Source organism: Diorhabda carinulata, chromosome 6 (assembly GCF_026250575.1).
Source record: "Diorhabda carinulata isolate Delta chromosome 6, icDioCari1.1, whole genome shotgun sequence".
Taxonomy (NCBI): domain Eukaryota; kingdom Metazoa; phylum Arthropoda; class Insecta; order Coleoptera; family Chrysomelidae; genus Diorhabda; species Diorhabda carinulata.
Window position 1 is genome coordinate 29,574,692 of NC_079465.1, and position 24,122 is coordinate 29,598,813.

At 34.0% G+C, this 24,122-nt stretch overlaps 1 protein-coding gene across 1 annotated transcript; it reads left to right on the top strand.

Annotated features, from left to right (window-relative positions):
- The first annotated feature begins 88 nt into the window (after nt 1-88).
- LOC130895824 (protein Wnt-8a-like) lies at nt 89-22,668 on the top strand. Its single transcript, XM_057803375.1, has 6 exons — nt 89-158; nt 7,526-7,599; nt 13,557-13,672; nt 13,958-14,273; nt 15,775-16,063; nt 22,349-22,668. The coding sequence occupies exons 1-6, from the start codon at nt 89-91 to the stop codon at nt 22,564-22,566; spliced, it is 1,083 nt and encodes a 360-aa protein (XP_057659358.1). The 3' UTR covers nt 22,567-22,668.
- The last annotated feature ends 1,454 nt before the right edge of the window (nt 22,669-24,122 follow it).

The window sequence follows — 24,122 nt, forward strand, 5'->3', positions numbered from 1 at the left end:
ATATACTTGCGACCAAGCCACTTTCCGGGAGAAAATTCCGCACTTATTTTCGTAGCAAGTCTTTAATTTCGCATTAAATCTGGAAATAATGTCTAAAATCGATCAAATAAGTTCACAAACCACAAAAGCTAACGGTAAAAGCAAAGGCAAGCTGAAAGGTAGCTGATTTTGACAAGTCGTTAGATTGTTCAATATATTATACGTTGAGAAAATTATTAACCAAAAAAAAAAAACAAAAGGCCGAAAACTTCAGTACAACACCACAGAAAAAGCAGACAAAAGCGATACTAAACATAACTTTCAAAATTATGGGGGTAGAGAGGAGAAGGAGTATGTCTTATGGGGGTAGAGAGAAGATAGAGTATCTGTTATGGGGGTAGAGAGAAGAAGGAGTATGTCTTATGGGGGTAGAGAGAAGATGAAGTATCTGTTATGGGGGTAGAGAGAAGAAGGAGTATGTCTTATGGGGGTAGAGAGAAGATAGAGTATCTGTTATGGGGGTAGAGAGAAGAAGGAGTATGTCTTATGGGGGTAGAGAGAAGATAGAGTATCTGTTATGGGGGTAGAGAGAAGAAGGAGTATGTCTTATGGGGGTAGAGAGAAGATGAAGTATCTGTTATGGGGGTAGAGAGAAGAAGGAGTATGTCTTATGGGGGTAGAGAGAAGAAGGAGTATGTCTTATGGGGGTAGAGAGAAGAAGGAGTATGTCTCATGGGGGTAGAGAGAAGGAGTATGTCTTATGGGAGAAAAGTTGAAAAAGTATATAGCTACTAGGATGGTCCCAGAAGTACCTGGACTGATCTAATCTAGAGATGGCGATAGCTGCTTGAAAAATACCACTGTAATAGAAAGTAGACAGTCTATTCAGCATATGTTTTGGCTGTGGCCCCACCAATATAAAAGCTGAACTAGATTATACTCTTGGCGAGACTGCTCCTTCGTTATAAACACTGAACTATTGAGTAGCAAAGTTTAGACGAGACTGGACGACCTGCAAAGACCGGCACTGGTCGACCAAATGAAGTGACGACTCCAGAAATGTTGCAGAAAATCCTCAAAGCGGTACTGGATCACCGTCGACTGAAAAGACATTTTTTTTTTCAAATTACTAACTTATTTTTGTCATAACTCGCTTAATTTTCATGCTAGACGATTTTATAGAAGCTCATTTTAGAGGTCTGAAAAATTACTTTAAAAATATCACAATTTTTTATGAAAAATTGATCGTTTTTCCGTTATTTGAGCTCAAATCTCTGCATAAATTTACGAAAAAAAATTTGGCTTTCAGTGACTCATAAGTTGCTGAATATTATTTAAAAAATTTAATTTGAACCGACTAATTTCTTTGTTTTTTTAAAAGCTTCAATTTTGATAAGAATATTTTTTTCCAGAAAATGCGTAATTTTCCAGTTTTTCGTGAAAAAATGTTGAAAAACTTTTTTTTTTTATAACTCAGAAATAATCGAGTTAAATAAAAAACTTCATTCCGCATTTTCTTCATAAAATTCAATTCTCTATCGATTTCCGGTGGTATTTCGAAATTTTAAATCAAATCAGGTTGTTATTTGCAGTGCCGGATTAAGATTTATAAGGCCCGGGGCTAAAATATTGACGGGGCCCACTTTTGTATGAAAAAATTCACAAAATAATTTCAATACGTTAGATTTGAGGTATCAAAACATCAAAAAATGATGGGGCCCGGACTATAGCCCCCCAAGCCCCTAGCTAAATCCGGCCCTGGTTATTTGCATCAATTTTTAAACTTCTGTCAAAATTTCAAACTAATCGATGAAAATTGCGAGGTGATTTGCTTGGTTCACTGTACTAAAGACAATTTGTTAAATACATAATAAAGTGACACATGACATATTAGTTAGTTCGGATTTAAATCAACTAGGGTGAAGAAACGGTAAACATTTATTCGACAATCAAAAGTTCCTACTAAAGTTATGTGGTTAATAATTATTTGCCACTTTATTAGAAAGAGTTTCTACTTTGAAAAAATACGGCCGTATCAATAAAATGTGGTGTGTACCTATCTTGTAAACGAAGGTGTAGTAATATGTAACAAAACGTGAATACTAAATATTTTATCATTACTTATTTCTTCAACACAGGTATATAACAAAACCTGATATGTATTGTCGGTTGTACTGTAAAAACTTCTAAGACCTTTGCGCCTTTGTTAGCCAGCCAAAAATAAGCAGCGTGTTTCCATCGAGTAATAAACTACCGACAGTCATAAAAGTTCTTTCCAAAATCATCTGATCGCAGGTAATAAAATAAATAAAAAGACTACAAAAATTCCAACGCAACAATTTCGAATATTTCACGGTATTGGAAATGTAATGATTCATTATTATGCATAAAGATAAAATATTGTAAATAGGTATTAGATATTACCTGTTACCGTGATGCAAACTCTTTTCCCTATCGTATAAAAGAGGTCTCTTCCCTGCAGATTGGAAATTTGCTCGGGTTCAATCCACACCGAAAATAAAAGATAAAAGACCGTTCCCAACAACTACCTTCCGGTTGCTTTAAACGCAGCCATTACCAAGGAAATGGAGAAAGTCGTTTCCGAGCAAATCTTGAGACTACATCATCAGCGACCATCAACACAGCTTCTGCAAACATATATCAACCAGGGAACTCCTGGCCTATGTCACCAACTTATGGACTGAAGCTTTAGACAAATATGGGGAGTACCGAGCAATCGGAAGGCTTTTGACAAGGTGTGGCATGCCAACCTTCTAAATAAATTAAAATTGTACCGGTTATTGTCGTAATTTATCGATTAGCTTTCTCAAAGACCGATCCAACCATGTTTTTATCGTTAAACACACCTTAGAAAGGTTCGAGGTCAATATTGGTGTCCCCCATAGATGTAACTTGTTACTTAATCTCATTTTTCCTGTACATCAATGATCTACTCGACAAAACTGGTCTTAGTAACGTTCTGGAGTGGAGTGGAAGCAATCTGATTGAGTTTTGTGCAGCAAAAACCTGGGCTGTTGTTTCTACAAAGATGACTGACATTGCAACTCATGGTTTGGTGCCATTGAACACACCTTAGAAAGGTTCAAGGTCAATATTGGTGTCCCCCATAGATGTAACTTGTTACTTAATCTCATTTTTCCTGTACATCAATGATCTACTCGACAAAACTGGTCTTAGTAACGTTCTGGAGTGGAGTGGAAGCAATCTGATTGAGTTTTGTGCAGCAAAAACCTGGGCTGTTGTTTCCACAAAGATGTCTGGTATTGCAACTCAAGGTTTGGTGCCATTGAACACACCTTAGAAAGGTTCAAGGTCAATATTGGTGTCCCCCATAGATGTAACTTGTTACTTAATCTCATTTTTCCTGTACATCAATGATCTACTCGACAAAACTGGTCTTAGTAACGTTCTGGAGTGGAGTGGAAGCAATCTGATTGAGTTTTGTGTAGCAAAAACCTGGGCTGTTGTTTCCACAAAGATGACTGACATTGCAACTCATGGTTTGGTGCCATTGAACAAAGTTTAGAAAGGTTCAAGGTCAATATTGGTGTCCCCCATAGATGTAACTTGTTACTTAATCTCATTTTTCCTGTACATCAATGATCTACTCGACAAAACTGGTCTTAGTAACGTTCTGGAGTGGAGTGGAAGCAATCTGATTGAGTTTTGTGCAGCAAAAACCTGGGCTGTTGTTTCCACAAAGATGTCTGGTATTGCAACTCAAGGTTTGGTGCCATTGGACACACCTTAGAAAGGTTCAAGGTCAATATTGGTGTCCCCCATAGATGTAACTTGTTACTTAATCTCATTTTTCCTGTACATCAATGATCTACTCGACAAAACTGGTCTTAGTAACGTTCTGGAGTGGAGTGGAAGCAATCTGATTGAGTTTTGTGTAGCAAAAACCTGGGCTGTTGTTTCCACAAAGATGACTGACATTGCAACTCATGGTTTGGTGCCATTGAACACAGTTTAGAAAGGTTCAAGGTCAATATTGGTGTCCCCCATAGATGTAACTTGTTACTTAATCTCATTTTTCCTGTACATCAATGATCTACTCGACAAAACTGGTCTTAGTAACGTTCTGGAGTGGAGTGGAAGCAATCTGATTGAGTTTTGTGTAGCAAAAACCTGGGCTGTTGTTTCTACAAAGATGACTGACATTGCAACTCATGGTTTGGTGCCATTGAACACACCTTAGAAAGGTTCAAGGTCAATATTGGTGTCCCCCATAGATGTAACTTGTTACTTAATCTCATTTTTCCTGTACATCAATGATCTACTCGACAAAACTGGTCTTAGTAACGTTCTGGAGTGGAGTGGAAGCAATCTGATTGAGTTTTGTGTAGCAAAAACCTGGGCTGTTGTTTCCACAAAGATGACTGACATTGCAACTCATGGTTTGGTGCCATTGAACACAGTTTAGAAAGGTTCAAGGTCAATATTGGTGTCCCCCATAGATGTAACTTGTTACTTAATCTCATTTTTCCTGTACATCAATGATCTACTCGACAAAACTGGTCTTAGTAACGTTCTGGAGTGGAGTGGAAGCAATCTGATTGAGTTTTGTGTAGCAAAAACCTGGGCTGTTGTTTCTACAAAGATGACTGACATTGCAACTCATGGTTTGGTGCCATTGAACACACCTTAGAAAGGTTCAAGGTCAATATTGGTGTCCCCCATAGATGTAACTTGTTACTTAATCTCATTTTTCCTGTACATCAATGATCTACTCGACAAAACTGGTCTTAGTAACGTTCTGGAGTGGAGTGGAAGCAATCTGATTGAGTTTTGTGCAGCAAAAACCTGGGCTGTTGTTTCCACAAAGATGTCTGGTATTGCAACTCAAGGTTTGGTGCCATTGAACACACCTTAGAAAGGTTCAAGGTCAATATTGGTGTCCCCCATAGATGTAACTTGTTACTTAATCTCATTTTTCCTGTACATCAATGATCTACTCGACAAAACTGGTCTTAGTAACGTTCTGGAGTGGAGTGGAAGCAATCTGATTGAGTTTTGTGTAGCAAAAACCTGGGCTGTTGTTTCCACAAAGATGACTGACATTGCAACTCATGGTTTGGTGCCATTGAACACAGTTTAGAAAGGTTCAAGGTCAATATTGGTGTCCCCCATAGATGTAACTTGTTACTTAATCTCATTTTTCCTGTACATCAATGATCTACTCGACAAAACTGGTCTTAGTAACGTTCTGGAGTGGAGTGGAAGCAATCTGATTGAGTTTTGTGTAGCAAAAACCTGGGCTGTTGTTTCTACAAAGATGACTGACATTGCAACTCATGGTTTGGTGCCATTGAACACACCTTAGAAAGGTTCAAGGTCAATATTGGTGTCCCCCATAGATGTAACTTGTTACTTAATCTCATTTTTCCTGTACATCAATGATCTACTCGACAAAACCTGGTCTTAGTAACGTTCTGGAGTGGAGTGGAAGCAATCTGATTGAGTTTTGTGCAGCAAAAACCTGGGCTGTTGTTTCCACAAAGATGTCTGGTATTGCAACTCAAGGTTTGGTCACATCTGAACATAAAATATCACCATCACCGCAAATTCGCTTGTTGGGTATTAACAATATGTCCTGGTAGAGTCACGTGGCAAAATTATTCAAGGCAGCTTCAGTCCTCTTTAAGACCAAAAAACTTTATACTCCCCAACTGCTTCTAATCTTCTTCAAGGCCCAGATTCGTCCATATTTGGAGTATTGTTCGCATATATGGAGCTTGGCTCCCAAGAATACTCGATTCAATACAGAAGAGAGCAATTCGATTTATAGGTGATCCAAAGTTGATCAAAAACAGTTTAGATCAGTCGACGATCATCAGGTACCGCATTGTTGGATTTTCTTCAACATTTCTGGTCGACCACTGGTCATCGCAGATCGTACGGACTCGTTTAAATTCTGGTTTCTAATATTTTAATATAAATAACGAATAGCATCACCCAGAGTAGAATCTAGTTCAGCTTCAATATTGGTTGGGTTGAAGCCTTTGTGTTCAAAAGCTCATACTTCTCAAGGCAGATCTTTACGTCGGTTTCTTGAACCTGGCAGTAAAATCTTTCTCCCCAGCGAGTATATCTGGGCGTGGAAGTCACGTTGAAATATGGCAACATTGATGTGAATATGTCAAATATGACATCGCCATTATAAAGTTTGACATTTTTTATGGTGAACGTACTCAAAACGATTTGCCGTACTGTGGTGCTGTTTGAGTTGTTTACAGATATTTGAAACATTCATCTTGGAAAAAAAAAAAATGGAATTTCGACGTGGATTAAACCAACAACAGTGTGCCGATCAAGTCGCTTCGAATTTCGGTGATCAAGCACCGTCTCAATCCACCGAGTTTTGCTGGTTTTCCGAACTCAATCTTTGTCGCACTTCGCTACGAGTTGAAGGTCGTCCGAAATCGGCAGTTGTACCAGAAAATATCGATGTTGTACATAAATTGATATTTGGCTGTCGAAAAGATTTGACAATTGATCAAACACAGGTGCAAAGAAATGCAAAAATTCAATCGCAGTGCTTCAAAAGACGTGACAGGCGATGAATCATACGTCTATGTATTTGAACCCGAAACTAAATAACATTCGATTGTATGGGTCTTTTAAGAAGAACCAAATCTAACAGAAATTCCATAAAAAAAAACGTAGAATGGTCAATTCTGAATGGTACACCAGCAGAACTTTTTTAAAACAATCAAAACATCATCCTTGTTTGGTACCTAATGAAAAAGCGATTGATAGCAATCATCGTGACCTTGATCGTATATTTTGACATATCCAAACGGTAACTTCCTTGAATATCACATCTGTGACTCTTGAGTGTAGCAGAGGCCACCACGACCGCGTTTAGCTAGCCCACACCTGATGGTTGGTAGATATAACACATTTACTGAAACTGTCAACATTGAAGTGGCTAGAGCCACTCCAGAACGTTCCGAAAGTGTTTTGCAGTACGTAACTGTCAACTGTCACTACATGGAACATTCAAAACGCAACTTTTGGTATGTAAATGAATACAGAACGAACAACTTTTAAATGGCGTCGTCTAAAAAATAATTTGTGGTATGTTTCAAAATTTGACACACACACACATTTGATTCTTATGTGCTAAGTTCATGAGTATATTGAGTATAGATCAGGTTTTCCAGTTTTTCTATGATTCATACTTTAAACTTTTATTCTACCTAATGTTGATTTAAATATAGATTTGTTGGAGTAAAATTTTATGGTTCATAGAAGGAATAAATAACCGGAAAACGTTATAATTCAGGTAAATTTTATGATTATTTTTAGAATAATTTTGTAATAATAAGCTTTGTTCGGATTGGCGGAGGAGTGAAAGTTGGGAGGGTTGTGAGGGTTGTTTCACCACTTTTAATAAATGGAGGTAAATTTTTCAACTTTGATCACCATTCATACGAAATCATTCAACGTTTTAAGTTATAAATATTAAATAAGATGAAGTGTATTAGTAGAGGTTTTTATTTTTTTCTATTAATTCTAGTGATAAGTGATCCGTTTCAGATGTCTGAAACCAGGGAAATTTTCATGAAAATCAGGAATATAGCTTCTAATATTGTGAGTATTTGTATTTATCACGTTTTTTGTATGTGAAGCTCGAAGCTATGTTATTGGCAACATCGCAATTCTGACGTCAAAATTTTGAAATTTGTAATCAACATTTTTCATTGATTTTCGATATATTTAGCGGACATTTCCTCATAATTCTTCATTTGATTGCGTTGGTTTATTTTGGGATACTTGAAGAATAATTTAACTAGACTATTATAATTCAAATTTTATACAATTTTCTTCGTTTATTTTGCTACAAATATCGTTTAAAATCAAGGAAAATTCTTTGATACATTAGGGGGGGTATATATAATTCAATAAAAGAGGAAGATACTGAATTTCATATAATTAGTCCGGTCAATTTAGACATTCGAAGTTACATAAATTCCCATAAAGGGGAAAATTGGTAAAATTATTTGAAATGTAATTAAATATAAAATTTTAAAGTTCCCCCATCATTCCCTTGCGTGGAAAACATTTTATTCCGGGTTAAACGTCAAAAAAATGAGTTTTTCGCGATTACCAGCAAAACGGTAAGTTTTATCATGAAAATTCTTCAGACAAAAATTGTAGATCATAAAATTATCTACAAAAAACGTATTAATATTTTTTTTCCTACGAGTCACCGTTTCTGAGATATAGTGATTCAAAAAGTTGTAAAAGCTGTGGTTTCCCCAGAAGGCTTATCCACGGGTCTGTTGCGGTCATGTTCACTTTGAAATTATTGCAAAATAATTGGAAACATAAAAACGATTTAAATTGAAAAAAAAAAAATTTTAAATAAGTCCACTCCATTGTTGGCGATTCAATATCAGAGCCTTGACAAGGTCTACAAAACAATCAGACTTTTTGCAACCGCATTTAGCACTACATCCCTTATAGTGGTGGTGGTATGGTGGTAGATTTCACATTGATGTTGACTTTTTGGAAGAAAATAGTTTTTTCAGGTGGAGTTTCAATTTTTGACGATTACAATTTTTCGAATCGTTATATTTCAGAAACGATGACTCGTAGGAAAAAAAGTATTAATACGTTTTTTATAAATAATTTTATGATCTACAATTTTTGTCTGAGGTATTTTTATGATAAAACTCACCGTTTTGCTGGTAATCGCGAAAAACTAATTCTTTCGACCTTTGACCTTGAATAAATTTTTTTTCCATATGCGGAAATGATGGGAAACATTCAAATTTTATTTTCAATTGTATTTTAAACAATTCTATTGATTTTCAGCTTGATGGCAATTTATGTAGCTTCTCTCTTATTTTTTGGTATAATTTGACCGGACTAAATTAATGATTTCGCGAATTCAAAGTGAAGCTACAGCATAATTCAACTTAAGACGTTATCTAACAAGAAACGTTAGTACTCATATTGCAAAATTGAAATTTTATTCACAAAAAATGAAAATTTAAATAATTGTGTACCATGGTATCGAATTTCTGAGGTCAGCAGAGGGGGCTCAAGATAAATAGCCTTTATGTGTAAATCTGCAAATCCTCCACTGAATATCAATATATTTCGTTGGGTAAAAATACTAAATCAGAGAAATTCTGGAAGTGATATCTATATATAGATTTGGTGTCTGGTATATACTGCGACCCCAAGGATCCTACTAATCTCACTTTTTCTAAAAAGTCTTGAATAAGGAGTGGCTCTAATTGCCAGAGATCTTCGTCTTCTATTTCATACGCTGCCAGGTGTAGTGTTCTGGAGTTCCTTCCTTGGAGTGTTTCATGCTTCGAGAGAATGTGGATAAAGGCAACAAAATCTGCACGTCGCATTATCTAGTCTAGGTTAAGCATCTTCAGGTGTCCATCCAAGCGACAGTGCTCCGATAGAACTCTTGTTAGCATTCGTAGATTGTTCTTACTTAGTTTGTAACATCCAGCAGATCTACTCCGGTTATAGTTTCCCAGAAAGGTGATTTAAAAACTTCTGGACGTTTATATTAAAAAAAAAATAATAAAATTATGCGTTCTTGTTATTAAATTGTACTGATTTAATGTCTCTTCTAATTGAAAAAATCAGTTATTGAGAAAGTATTCACGTTTGAATCTATTTCGGTCAATTTAGTTTATTCATAATTGCATTGAAATTATAACATACATTGCTAGGTCTTTTTTTTTATCATGCACAGCCTATGTACGTAAACTAAATAATGAGTTTTTTCAATATTCCATAGTTTGTTAACGCCGTTTTATTTTTTTTGATGACCTTTTAGTCTAGTCAAAATGTAGACAGTTAAAGTATTAATAGTTTCAATTTCTTGTTTTTTAGACCTTTCGATACGTTTATGTTCTTGATTTTAGGTCTTTTCTGTTTCAAAATTAGTTTTTTTCAAATAATTTTTAAAATATAGATAAAAATTCTAAGTTTTTATCAAAATATGATATTGACACTGACAATTTGCGTATTTATATTAATCAATCATCATGAATATCAAAATAAGAATAAAATCAAACTAGAACTTTGTTTTAATAAGAAAAATTAATTTTTTCTTTAGTCATTACATCTGAAATATTAAATTATTTGTAGTTTTATTAGAATTTGCAAAATAGTTTTATAAATTTTAATCAAATTATTTGGGTGTTTTTTTATCATTTATAGCTTTTTCGTTCTTATAAATTTGAACCAAATGAATAGTATTATCGTATGAAATAACATTTTTATAAATAACATGCATACATCGTGTGTAAAATCATATTTTCACCTGATTAACCTGCTTTTAACTTCCTAACAGCCGAAGGTAAATATGTGGAAGTTGTTCTAAAATGTTTCATTTTCCTCAAGGTTGTTTCATACTGGTTTTATAAGTACAAGAGTACATCTTTGATTCTTGAACAACCTCACGTCCATGAAGAATAGAAAACTCATTAATTACTTTTTACAGTTTTTCAAAACTGATTAACGTCACTTCAAAGAATTATTTTTTTTGCTCGAACCATCATCAGCATTTATATCTTCATGGTAGTCATTGTTAGTCGACGCCATCTGAAAGTTGACGTTCTGTATTCATATCATAGAGATATTGGTAATGTCTCTATGATTCATTTACATACCGAGAGTTGCGTTTCGAGTGTTCCATGTAGTGATAGTGACAGTTCCGTACTGCAAAACACTTTCGGAACGCTCTGGAGTAGCTCTAGCCACTTCAATGTTGACAGTTTCAGTAAATGTGTTATATCTACCAACCATCAGGTGTGGGGGACGCTCTGGAATGACTCTAACCAGTTGACAGTTTAATTTCGATGATTTTGCATAACCTTGATTCGGAATTTATGTCTAAATTAATGAGAAACAATGAATTATGATTAAAAAGAAAATATCTGCGATGAAGAGTTAAAGTTTCAGTGTAAAAGTGATAAAAGTTATAAAAAATGGCTCGTTTTGCTATAAAAATATATAATTTTGGGGTATTAGGGTAAATAATATAAAAATTAAATAAAAAAATCTATTGTTTATTGAGTTACATGATTCATATTGAATTTGAGTGATAAAATATTCATTTGAAACGAAGTATTTAACGCCATCTGTTGTTCAATAAAGCAAATTCTTACCATTTTATTTTATTAGTATATTAGTAATAAAAGAAGTTTCTTTCTGAGAGATTATGGGCTTCCTCACTTATTTATACCTGTTTTCAATACGTCCGAACCGTTTGGGTTCGACTATAACAATTGAATCGGAACCTTTTCGTACTTTATTATTTCTAAGTAAGTCTTAATATTTTTTGAGAAACACGTTGTAATATACAATGAGTTCCTTACTTGTATCAGCGGAAACATCTAGTTTGAATAATTTTAAAATCGACAATTACGGTTTATAGGGTGCCGTAGAAATATCAAATAGAATGCCGCTTGCAAAAGAAACCTGTTTATCATTCTGAACAGTTTTTAAAAGTTGAGAATATGGTACATTTGGTAAAAATGTGTACACGATAACCGAAAATATTATAGTCCGGTCAATTTAGACATTCGAAGTTACATAAATTTCCAACAATTTAAAAATCAGTAAAATTGTTTAAAATACAATTGGAAATAAAATTTGAATGTACCCCATCATTTCCGTGTATGAGAAAAATTTTATTCAAGGTCAAAGGTTGAAAAAATGAGTTTTTCGCAATTTTCAGCAAAACGATGTGTTTTATCATAAAAATACCTTTGACGAAAATTGTAGATCATAAAATTATCTACAAAAAACGTTATAACGCTTTTTTTCCAACAAGCCACTGTTTCTGAGATATAATGATTCAAAAAGTTGTCGTATTTAATGGTTTCAGCAGTAAACTTTTCTTACAAAATTGAAATGAAACTAGACTTGTTGTGAGTATTTGTAAGAAATTATCAATTGACAAAAATGTTGTTTAAGTTCGACGATGTTGTTCTGTAGTTTTGGTATTTCTCGTGCAACTTTTACAACTTTTTGAATCGTTATATCTCAGAAACGGTGACTCGTAGGAAAAAAAGTATTAACACGTTTTTTGTAGATAATTTTATGATCTACAATTTTTGTCTGAGGTATTTTCATGATAAAACTTACCGTTTTGCTGGTAATCGCGAAAAACTAATTTTTTCGACTTTTGACCTTGAATAAAATTTTTTTTCATATGCGGAAATGATGGGAAACATTCAAATTTTATTTTCAATTGTATTTTAAACAATTTTCACAGATTTTCAGCTTGATGAGAATTTATGTAGCTTCATTCTCATTTTTTGGTCTAATTTGACCGGACTATCATGCTTTCTGAAGTTTAATGTAATTCCAAAATCGCCAAAATTTCATCATCGAAAAAGGGTAGTATTGGTATTAGAAATGATTTTATTCTGCTCGTCAAATTATTCAGTTTGTTCATTTCATTTTACATCACTTATACCGGATGTCCGCTGGGAAGGTATACTACTTTGTTTATAATTTTTGATTAAATGAAAGAGAATGAATCTTACATTGATAAATGTTTTATTTAATGACGGCTATTATGTATGGAATGCAATATCAGATAAATTCGGATAAATCAGATACATTCTCACATATTTCACTCGGTACTTCATTAATTTCATCACGAATATTTTGTTTGAGTTGCTTCAGCGTTTCTGGTTTGTTTGCATAAACCCCGCTTTTAAGATATCCGGTGCAGTCAAATCAGGCGACCGTGGAGGCTAATCAACATCACCATTTCTTGAAATAATTTGTTGTGGAAAGAGGTCTCGCAGTAATTTCATTGTAAACCTGGTTGTATGCGATGTAGTACCGTCTTGTTGATACCAAATGTTAATCAAGCTGAAAGCATGCAGTCGTCGCGTCGAAAAGTTTTCAATCGTATCACGACATCGCTTCCCAATGACAGTTACCATCTTAAATGGTAACAAATGCAAATCCTTGTCCAAAATGATGGCCAAAGTTGTCTTCGAAGACCAAGTTCCCGAGCACGGCGTCGAATTAAGGTTGATGGAACACTTTCTTGAGCAACAGTAATGTTTTCGGTCGATTTCGCAGTACTTTGTGGTCCATACTTGGGTTTATTAGTATTAAAACACGTTGGTTTACCGAATATTTTTAATAATAATAAATTTACCACGTCTCTACATCACGCCTGTCAAATATGAAGTGTCAACGCTAATGTTTACCAAAATGGCGGCCAAAGTTGTCTTCGAAGACCAAGTTCCCGAGCACGGCGTCGAATTGAGGTTGATGGATTGTTTTAAACACTTTCTTGAGCAGTAGTAATGTTTTCGGTCGATTTCGCAGTACTTTGTGGTCCATACTTGGGTTTATTAGTATTAAAACACGTTGGTTTACCGAATATTTTTAATAATAATAAATTTACCACGTCTCTACATCACGCCTGTCAAATATGAACTGTCAACGCTAATGTTTACCAAAATGGCGGCCAAACGGAATAGTATACCTTCCCGGCGGACATCCGGTATTATAAATAACTATTAATTAAATGAATTTTTTAGTATAAAGATCCAAATATTGTCACAAGTACTACTAACGGACTAGAGCTAGCTTTAAGTCAGTGCCAAGAAATATTTCAATGGGACAAATGGAACTGTCCTAGAACGGCATTTAATAGGTAAGTTTCATCTAATTTATCCATTTTAAATGTGATTTTTTGATTTAATGGTGAGTTTAGACCTACATTTAAATTTATTAAACACAAAATTACAATAATTTTATGAAGTTGAATGATTTTATATTTTATAATTATTAATTTTAAGAATAATCTAGAGTTGTATTGATGTGACGTGTTTTTGTATTTTTATAAAAAATGAACGTTCGCACTTTTTCTAAATTCCGTGCTCTACTTTATCACAACTTTGTATTACGATTCTAAACTAAAAAAAAATAGTGTTTCTAGGCAAAGAACGTCCACGAAGGAAACTGCTTTTGTTCAAGCATTAACAGCAGCCGGAATAGTTTATGCAATAACAAAAAATTGTTCACGCGGTCAAATTGAAGGTTGTCGTTGTAATAGAACATCCATTCCCGATTCTGATCACTCAAAAATATCATTGGGACCATCGAACAACCATAATATGATACCAAATTGGCCAGGCTGCTCCGACGATACGCATACAGCCGTTGATATTACAAAAAAAGTTTTACATGATTTGGATAAGGGATTAGATCCGAGAGCTTACGTATCCAGACATAATCAAAAAGTTGGAATTGAGGTTAGTATTTTAATAGAAAAGTTCGAAACAACAAACACTCGCCGAAAGTTTTTGCTCGCCATATATACGAGGGGGTACCCAAAAATAACCGGAATTCAAGTAATACATTTGTCCCAGCGGTGTTTCCACCGTCCGAAACATTGTTTGAACTCATTTTTATGGATGGCTGCATGCTTTTGTATCGTTCTTTCCTTGGTGTCTTCAATGTTTTCGAATCGCCGACTTTTCATGTCCCTTTTCACGCGTGGAAACAAGAAAAAGTCGCACGGAGCCAAGTCAGGCGAATAAGGGGCATTGGAACCATGTTATTTTTAACCAACCGAGCTCCAGGATATTCCACTGATTTCAGACAGTTTATCGTTTGGCTGTACGCACAATCTCCCGAATTCTTTCAACATTTTCATCGATTTGGGCAGCATACATTCGAATTTTTCCCAATAGCATCATCTTTGTAAGCAGTTTTCAACGTTAAAACAGTTTCGGCAGCGTTTTTACCGAGTAGAAAGCAAAATTTCACAGCGGCTCGTTGTTTACTTGAATTTGCCATCATAAAAAACGAAGTGAAACAGCAAAAACGGTCAGTAGTGACGAACCGAACGTGGCAGGTCAACGGCCCGCGCGGCACTGAACTAGCGACGAGTAGCGGCAGAAATCAGTACTACAAAAGCTCCACCCGTGGCCCGTTACTTTTTGGCACCTCCTCGTATATCAATATTTAAATTTTTGATTCGTTCAAAATAATCGTGGTCTATTTGGATCCATTCGTTTTTCAGGATATTCGAAATATGTTAAGTAGAAGTAGCTTTTCTGACTTTCCTATCCAATTTATCTCAATTCAATCGGGTTGAGGTCGGGCGACTGCGACGGCCAAATTATTACTTTCAGTACATTCTTCATTTCCAATTCTTTTAATTCCGCCGTGTTTTACAGTCGGGATCACACGTGGATTCTTTCACAATCAATTTCCTTGTCATTGTAAAAGTTAGTTTTCTAGATTCATTGATCTAAGTTGCTGTTTCTGGGCCTACTGATCAATACAAAACGTTCATCTTCAGCGGTTGTAGTTTTCCGAAGGCGTTTTCTATCGCTAAAGCTCCTGGTGGACGCATATTTTTTCTTATCGTAGTTCACGGTACGTCGAGGTGTTTTTAATGGTTATTTTTGTCTAAATTAAGGAGGAAAGTTTCTTGATTTTACTTATTTTAAAACTTACGAGTCTGAAATTGCGAAAACGGAAACGATTCGTGTACGAAACAGACGAAAAGATGTCTCGGTCTAAAAAGTATGAATCATAAAATGTTCTTGGGACTAAATTAGAATAAATCAGCAAGTTTTAACTTGTCGCATTCACCGACAAAATATAAATAAGTAAATGACTGACGGTATTATTTTGGTTTGTAAGACACCGTTTCGAAAAATTTGTTAAAAGTATATTATTTCAACGTTTTATTTATGGATTAGCAAAATGTTTCGACCGGTAGTGTATGGATGTAATTTTCAGGTAATTAAACGTTCGATGGAGAAAAAATGCAGATGTCACGGTACGACGGGGGCTTGTACTTTACAGACATGCTGGATGGTGCTACCGCCTTTCGTAAAAATTGGTAAAAAATTGAAAAATTTGCATAAAACGGCTCTTAGAGTAACTAGCGACGAAATACAAAGATATATTATAATAGGAAATTCAGCTACTCGACCATTCGTCGAAGAAAAAGAAATACGGGGCACCAAACGTAAATTGATTTATTTAGATTCATCGCCAGACTATTGCGTACAAAATACGATGGAAGGTACAGTATATATTGCGATTTTGGAGGTTAATTAGTTTTTTGAAGTGTATCAATAAGAAAATTTGTTTTAAGCACCGAACCCTCATCGCTAGATTTCTGAACAAATTCCGCGAAAGCTCGAAAACGCAACTTCAAGCAAATTTGGAAAGCACTAAAATTCGACGGTATTTTTGCTTATAACTTTTTCCGACGTACCCGCACAAAAAAATCGTCGAGATCAAATTCATAGGAAATTTTACGCCCGACACGATGACGGAAGTCGATTTGTGAAATGAAAATTTTTTCGACTTGAAATTTTCCAAAGAATGAAAATTTTTTTTCTAAAGGTCGTTTTTTAAATGAAAATTGCTTTGAAAATAACCGTATCGCAATTAAAATATACGGAAACATAAATTGTCTGATATAGAAAATGTACTTTTTCCCAGATTCGGAAAATTCAAAATGGCGGCCGCAAAAATCGGATTTATAAGTTTTTTTTCAATCGCGCGTCCTTTTGGAAATATAAACGATATCAAAACGCGATTTTTTGCAATCTATAGAGAAAAAATTATAGTTTTAGGTATAAAATAAAAGCACCGACCAAATACCGTGAAAGCTCGAAAACGCAGCTTGCAAGCAAATTTGGAAAACACTAAAATTCGACGGTATTTTTGCTTATAACTTTTTCCGACGTACCCGCACAAAAAAATCGTCGAGATCAAATTCATAGGAAATTTTACGCCCGACACGATGACGGAAGTCGATTTGTGAAATGAAAATTTTTTCGACTTGAAATTTTCCAAAGAATGAAAATTTTTTTCGAAAGGTCGTTTTTTAACTGAAAACCGTTCTGAAAATAACCGTATCGAGATCAAAATATACGGAAACATAAATTGTCTGATATAGAAAATGTACGTTTTCCCAGATTCGGAAAATTCAAAATGGCGGCCGCAAAAATCGGATTTATAAGTTTTTTTTCAATCGCGCGTCCTTTTGGAAATATAAACGATATCAAAACGCGATTTTTTGCAATCTATAGAGAAAAAATTATAGTTTTAGGTATAAAATAAAAGCACCGACCAAATACCGTGAAAGCTCGAAAACGCAGCTTGCAAGCAAATTTGGAAAACACTAAAATTCGACGGTATTTTTGCTTATAACTTTTTCCGACGTACCCGCACAAAAAAATCGTCGAGATCAAATTCATAGGAAATTTTACGCCCGACACGATGACGTAAGTCGATTTGTGAAATGAAAATTTTTTCGACTTGAAATTTTCCAAAGAATGAAAATTTTTTTCGAAAGGTCGTTTTTTAACTGAAAATTGCTTTGAAAATAACCGTATCGCAATTAAAATATACGGAAACATAAATTGTCTGATACAGAAAATGTACGTTTTCCCAGATTCGGAAAATTCAAAATGGCGGCCGCAAAAATCGGATTTATAAGTTTTTTTTCAATCGCGCGTCCTTTTGGAAATATAAACGATATCAAAACGCGATTTTTTGCAATCTATAGAGAAAAAAATATAGTTTTAGGTATAAAATAAAAGCACCGACCAAATACCGTGAAAGCTCGAAAACGCAGCTTGCAAGCAAATTTGGAAAACACTAAAATTCGACGGTATTTTTGCTTATAACTTTTTCCGACGTACCCGCACAAAAAAATCGTCGAGATCAAATTCATAGGAAATTTTACGCCCGACACGATGACGGAAGTCGATTTGTGAAATGAAAATTTTTTCGACTTGAAATTTTCCAAAGAATGAAAATTTTTTTTCTAAAGGTCGTTTTTTAACTGAAAATAGCTTTGAAAATAACCGTATCGAGATCAAAATATACGGAAACATAAATTGTCTGATACAGAAAATGTACGTTTTCCCAGATTCGGAAAATTCAAAATGGCGGCCGCAAAAATCGGATTTATAAGTTTTTTTTCAATCGCGCGTCCTTTTGGAAATATAAACGATATCAAAACGCGATTTTTTGCAATCTATAGAGAAAAAATTATAGTTTTAGGTATAAAATAAAAGCACCGACCAAATACCGTGAAAGCTCGAAAACGCAGCTTGCAAGCAAATTTGGAAAACACTAAAATTCGACGGTATTTTTGCTTATAACTTTTTCCGACGTACCCGCACAAAAAAATCGTCGAGATCAAATTCATAGGAAATTTTACGCCCGACACGATGACGGAAGTCGATTTGTGAAATGAAAATTTTTTCGACTTGAAATTTTCCAAAGAATGAAAATTTTTTTCGAAAGGTCGTTTTTTAACTGAAAATTGCTTTGAAAATAACCGTATCGCAATTAAAATATACGGAAACATAAATTGTCTGATACAGAAAATGTACGTTTTGCCCAGATTCGGAAAATTCAAAATGGCGGCCGCAAAAATCGGTTTTATAAGTTTTTTTTTCAATCGCGCGTCCTTTTGGAAATATAAACGATATCAAAACGCGATTTTTTGCAATCTATAGAGAAAAAATTATAGTTTTAGGTATAAAATAAAAGCACCGACCAAATACCGTGAAAGCTCGAAAACGCAGCTTGCAAGCAAATTTGGAAAACACTAAAATTCGACGGTATTTTTGCTTATAACTTTTTCCGACGTACCCGCACAAAAAAATCGTCGAGATCAAATTCATAGGAAATTTTACGCCCGACACGATGACGTAAGTCGATTTGTGAAATGAAAATTTTTTCGACTTGAAATTTTCCAAAGAATGAAAATTTTTTTCGAAAGGTCGTTTTTTTAACTGAAAATTGCTTAGAAAATAACCGTATCGCAATTAAAATATACGGAAACATAAATTGTCTGATACAGAAAATGTACGTTTTCCCAGATTCGGAAAATTCAAAATGGCGGCCGCAAAAATCGGATTTATAAGTTTTTTTTCAATCGCGCGTCCTTTTGGAAATATAAACGATATCAAAACGCGATTTTTTGCAATCTATAGAGAAAAAATTATAGTTTTAGGTATAAAATAAAAGCACCGACCAAATACCGTGAAAGCTCGAAAACGCAGCTTGCAAGCAAATTTGGAAAACACTAAAATTCGACGGTATTTTTGCTTATAACTTTTTCCGACGTACCCGCACAAAAAAATCGTCGAGATCAAATTCATAGGAAATTTTACGCCCGACACGATGACGGAAGTCGATTTGTGAAATGAAAATTTTTTCGACTTGAAATTTTCCAAAGAATGAAAATTTTTTTCGAAAGGTCGTTTTTTTAACTGAAAATTGCTTAGAAAATAACCGTATCGCAATTAAAATATACGGAAACATAAATTGTCTGATACAGAAAATGTACGTTTTCCCAGATTCGGAAAATTCAAAATGGCGGCCGCAAAAATCGGATTTATAAGTTTTTTTTCAATCGCGCGTCCTTTTGGAAATATAAACGATATCAAAACGCGATTTTTTGCAATCTATAGAGAAAAAATTATAGTTTTAGGTATAAAATAAAAGCACCGACCAAATACCGTGAAAGCTCGAAAACGCAGCTTGCAAGCAAATTTGGAAAACACTAAAATTCGACGGTATTTTTGCTTATAACTTTTTCCGACGTACCCGCACAAAAAAATCGTCGAGATCAAATTCATAGGAAATTTTACGCCCGACACGATGACGTAAGTCGATTTGTGAAATGAAAATTTTTTCGACTTGAAATTTTCCAAAGAATGAAAATTTTTTTCGAAAGGTCGTTTTTTTAACTGAAAATTGCTTAGAAAATAACCGTATCGCAATTAAAATATACGGAAACATAAATTGTCTGATACAGAAAATGTACGTTTTCCCAGATTCGGAAAATTCAAAATGGCGGCCGCAAAAATCGGATTTATAAGTTTTTTTTCAATCGCGCGTCCTTTTGGAAATATAAACGATATCAAAACGCGATTTTTTGCAATCTATAGAGAAAAAATTATAGTTTTAGGTATAAAATAAAAGCACCGACCAAATACCGTGAAAGCTCGAAAACGCAGCTTGCAAGCAAATTTGGAAAACACTAAAATTCGACGGTATTTTTGCTTATAACTTTTTCCGACGTACCCGCACAAAAAAATCGTCGAGATCAAATTCATAGGAAATTTTACGCCCGACACGATGACGTAAGTCGATTTGTGAAATGAAAATTTTTTCGACTTGAAATTTTCCAAAGAATGAAAATTTTTTTTCTAAAGGTCGTTTTTTAACTGAAAATAACCGTATCGAGATCAAAATATAGGGAAACATAAATTGTCTGATATAGAAAATGTACGTTTTCCCAGATTCGGAAAATTCAAAATGGCGGCCGCAAAAATCGGTTTTATAAGTTTTTTTTCAATCGCGCGTCCTTTTGGAAATATAAACGATATCGAAACATTTTACTCAAACTTGAAATGAGTTTGGCATTAAAAAATGCTTATTTGGAAAAAAAAATTTTTTAAATACGATAATTAGAAGCCAAGATATAGAAGCTCAAAGTTCACTTCATACTGTGACCGTACTATTAAAAATTCTCAAATTCTGATTGTTACACGTAAATTTATATTCATAAATCAATTTATATAACATATTATACATAATTTTTGATGTACATAAGTGCAATATACAGTATACTCATATATTTTCGCTCAATTTGGTCTCCGAGAGTGTGGTTCTACACATTCTTTTTCGATATTATCTTTTAAACGCAGCCAGTGACACAACGTTCTATCAAATTTGTATTTGATTAGTACACAGGGGGTAACAATCAAAATTTGAAAATTTTTTATAGTACGGTCACAGTATGAAGCGAACTTTGAACTTCTATATCTTGGCTTCTAATTATCGTATTTAAAAAATTTTTATTTCGAAATACGCGTTTTTCAACGCCAAACTCATTTCAAATTTAAGTAAAATGTTCAATTTTATTTTTAAATACAGAAATGAGAGAAAAAATGACAAAAATTGAATTTTTTTCAATGTTTAAAATAAGGTATGTACACAAATTTATGATTTTTTTTTATTTTATACCTGAAACTATAATTGTTTGCCTATCGATTGCAAAAAATCGCGTTTCGATATCGTTTATATTTCCAAAACGACGCGCGATTGAAAAAAAACTTATAAAACCGATTTTTGCGGCCGCCATTTTGAATTTTCCGAATCTGGCAAAACGTAAATTTTCTATATCAGACAATTTATGTTTCCCTATATTTTGATCTCGATACGGCTATTTTCAGAGCAGTTTTCAGTTAAAAAAACGACCTTTCGAAAAAAATTTTCATTCTTTGGAAAATTTCAAGTCGAAAAAATTTTCATTTCACAAATCGACTTACGTCATCGTGTGGGGCGTGAAATTTCCTATGAATTTGATCTCGACGATTTTTTTGTGCGGGTACGTCGGAAAAAGTTATAAGCAAAAATACCATTTTTGTGCGTTGGTCAGAAATCTAGGAAGGTGATGAGGTGTCGGTGCACTTACGCAAATAATTGTCACCCCTACTTTTTTATTTTTTTGCCCCATTTGTTACCCCTGAATGCATTAAAATAGAAAAAGCGGAGTGGTTCTATTTAAAAAAATAAAGAAATTTGATATTTATAAAGTTAAACTTTCAGCACTTTTTATACCCACCCTGTATAAAATGAAAAATTTTCCAACATAGATTTAAGTACGTCTGACCTTGCTTAAAGCAACTGAACAGAAACCGTTTCCATATATTTAAGGATATCTTTGTAAAAACATAATATATAAGGGTCTGCAACGTTCAAATTTTTTACAAAAAAATTAATAACTCAAAAAATATGCATTTTTCGAAAAAAGTTTTTAGACAAAAGTATACTAAAATTTCGCGTAAATTTCAAAAATGTATTAATATATAGGGTGTTCCACTAAAAATAACAAGTTACATTCGACTTCCGGTAGAACCGGAAGTCGACCATCTTAGAAAATATATTAGTTAAAAAGATCGTATTCGAAAACCCAAACTCATAAATTTTCATGATTTCACTATGAGTATTTTGCCATATACAGGTAGTTTAAACTTTAACAGGTGGGACAACCTGTATATACATAAAACAATTTGTTGCAGTTACTTGTTAAACAAAACTACTCCATACCTCTAAACTTCATGCACCTTTTAAGCATTGATAACCGACAAACAAATTAAAATTAATATATAAGTAGTATCATTGAAAAGTTCTGTGCCTGTAGTTGGTAATTTATATGTCATGATGACCATTTCCGATGGAATCGAGCTTAATTTTGTTATTTTTTGACTCTCATAATATTTTGGAATTAATATTAGATCACGATAAATAACTATTAGCCTTTTTTCAGGTATTCCCGGTACCAAAGGTCGAATGTGTTCCAAAAACAATGTAAACGTCACCAAATCTGAAACGAGTAGTTGTCAAAATTTGTGTAAGAAATGCGGCTACCGCATTAAACAGACCCGGAGGACGATAACTACGAATTGCAACTGCACTTTCAGTTGGTGTTGCACCGTTAAATGCGACACTTGCGAAGAAGTTGTCGATGAGTATTGGTGCAACTGATTTATCGACTGACACAATTTCGTAATAAATATTTAATTTGCGTATACATAGTATTTATATATCTGCCATTATATTAAATTACAATAAAACAATATTATTGTCGACTGATTTTTTTATTATACAATTTGATTGAAATAAGGTCTCTAAAGGGGCAAACGGTGAAATTTTAAAAATACTTTTCCTCGTAGTCATATCAAAATTGATTGAAGCTATCCATTAAAATTATATAGAGGTATACAGGATGTCTTAGAATCTTTTAAACAATACAAACATGAGATTCATTTAATGGATCGTTCTATATTTGATGATATCCTTGGATTTTACGTGAAAAAATAGGGTAAACGTCTGGAAGCTGGGTCAAGCCCTATTTTTGGTCATAACAAATTGAAAAATCCATTCAATAAAGGAGATAATAATAAGAAAAACAATATGGACAATCAACTGGAACGACTGGAGAACAAAAAAACAATATAGTGGTTCAGGAAGTACGAATAATGACTAATAATCCAGATAAATTACAAAATGCAATGGAAACCTTCCTGTAAAGAGAAGAAAATAAAGACACCGTTGGAAAGCTTAATAAAGTTGGGAGAAGGACTGGTCAATCAAGAAGAGAAATGAAAGTTGCTCAATAAACAAAGATTGACATTAAAAGCATAAGAGAGTTTATTCATCCAAGATGATTCTTCGAAGATAGAAAAAAGACAAGAAAAAACAAAAAGAAAGACTATATAATGTGAGAATAAGAACTTGGGATATAAGAAAGGGGAGCCCTAAAAAATTTGATCAATGAATTGCTAACATACAAATGATAAGTATTAGCAATAGAAAAAATAAAACAAACAGGTATAGTCACTAGTGAGTCAGAAAATTCCATGTTCCGTGTTCTTAGTTCGTCTCGCAATTTTCAGGCTCGTCCAACAAAGTAGTATTTCAGCCGCGGCGTACACATTTTTCAGACAACGCATAAGATCCAAAACTTCTTCAACTACACTGAGAAAAGAAAATAATAATAGAGAATTATAAACATTTCATTTATACTTTTAATTATCGAGAATATAGACAATAGAGTAGAGCTTTTCCAGATTTTAGATTTTTCTGAAAAATAAGCAAGCACTACGTTTGCTGTTGGGGTTTTAGCCTTTTTCTGGTGACACCACTTCATAAATTGCTCGTACTGTTTTCGTACCTTATTTATCCGGTAATGAATTAATAACGGCCGCATTGCTTTCTTCGGTGAGATCAGATGACGTAGATTCGAGTAACTCTGTATCGCTGATGTTTTCTTTTCCATCATGATTCATTGTTATTCATATTTAGATAAAACAAATAACTTCGCGAAATTAAACATTTAAGGTTATACAAAATCATCGAAGTGAAACTGTCAACTGTCAACATTGCAGTGGCTAGAATGACATTTAAGAAAGTTGTCTACTCTAGAGCGTTCCGAAAGTGTTTTGCGTTACGGAACTGTCACTTTCACTACATGGAACACTCAAAACGCAGCTTTCGGTGTATAAATGAATACAGAACGAACAACTTTCAGATGGCGTCGT

Coding starts and splice junctions, on each gene's coding strand:
- LOC130895824 (XM_057803375.1), top strand. CDS start 89: ATGTCTAAAATCGATCAAATAAGTTCACAAACCACAAAAGCTAACGGT. Junction 7,600..13,556: donor GGAATATAGCTTCTAATATT/GTGAGTATTTGT, acceptor TGAATTTTTTAG/TATAAAGATCCAAATATTGT. Junction 14,274..15,774: donor ATCAAAAAGTTGGAATTGAG/GTTAGTATTTTA, acceptor TGTAATTTTCAG/GTAATTAAACGTTCGATGGA.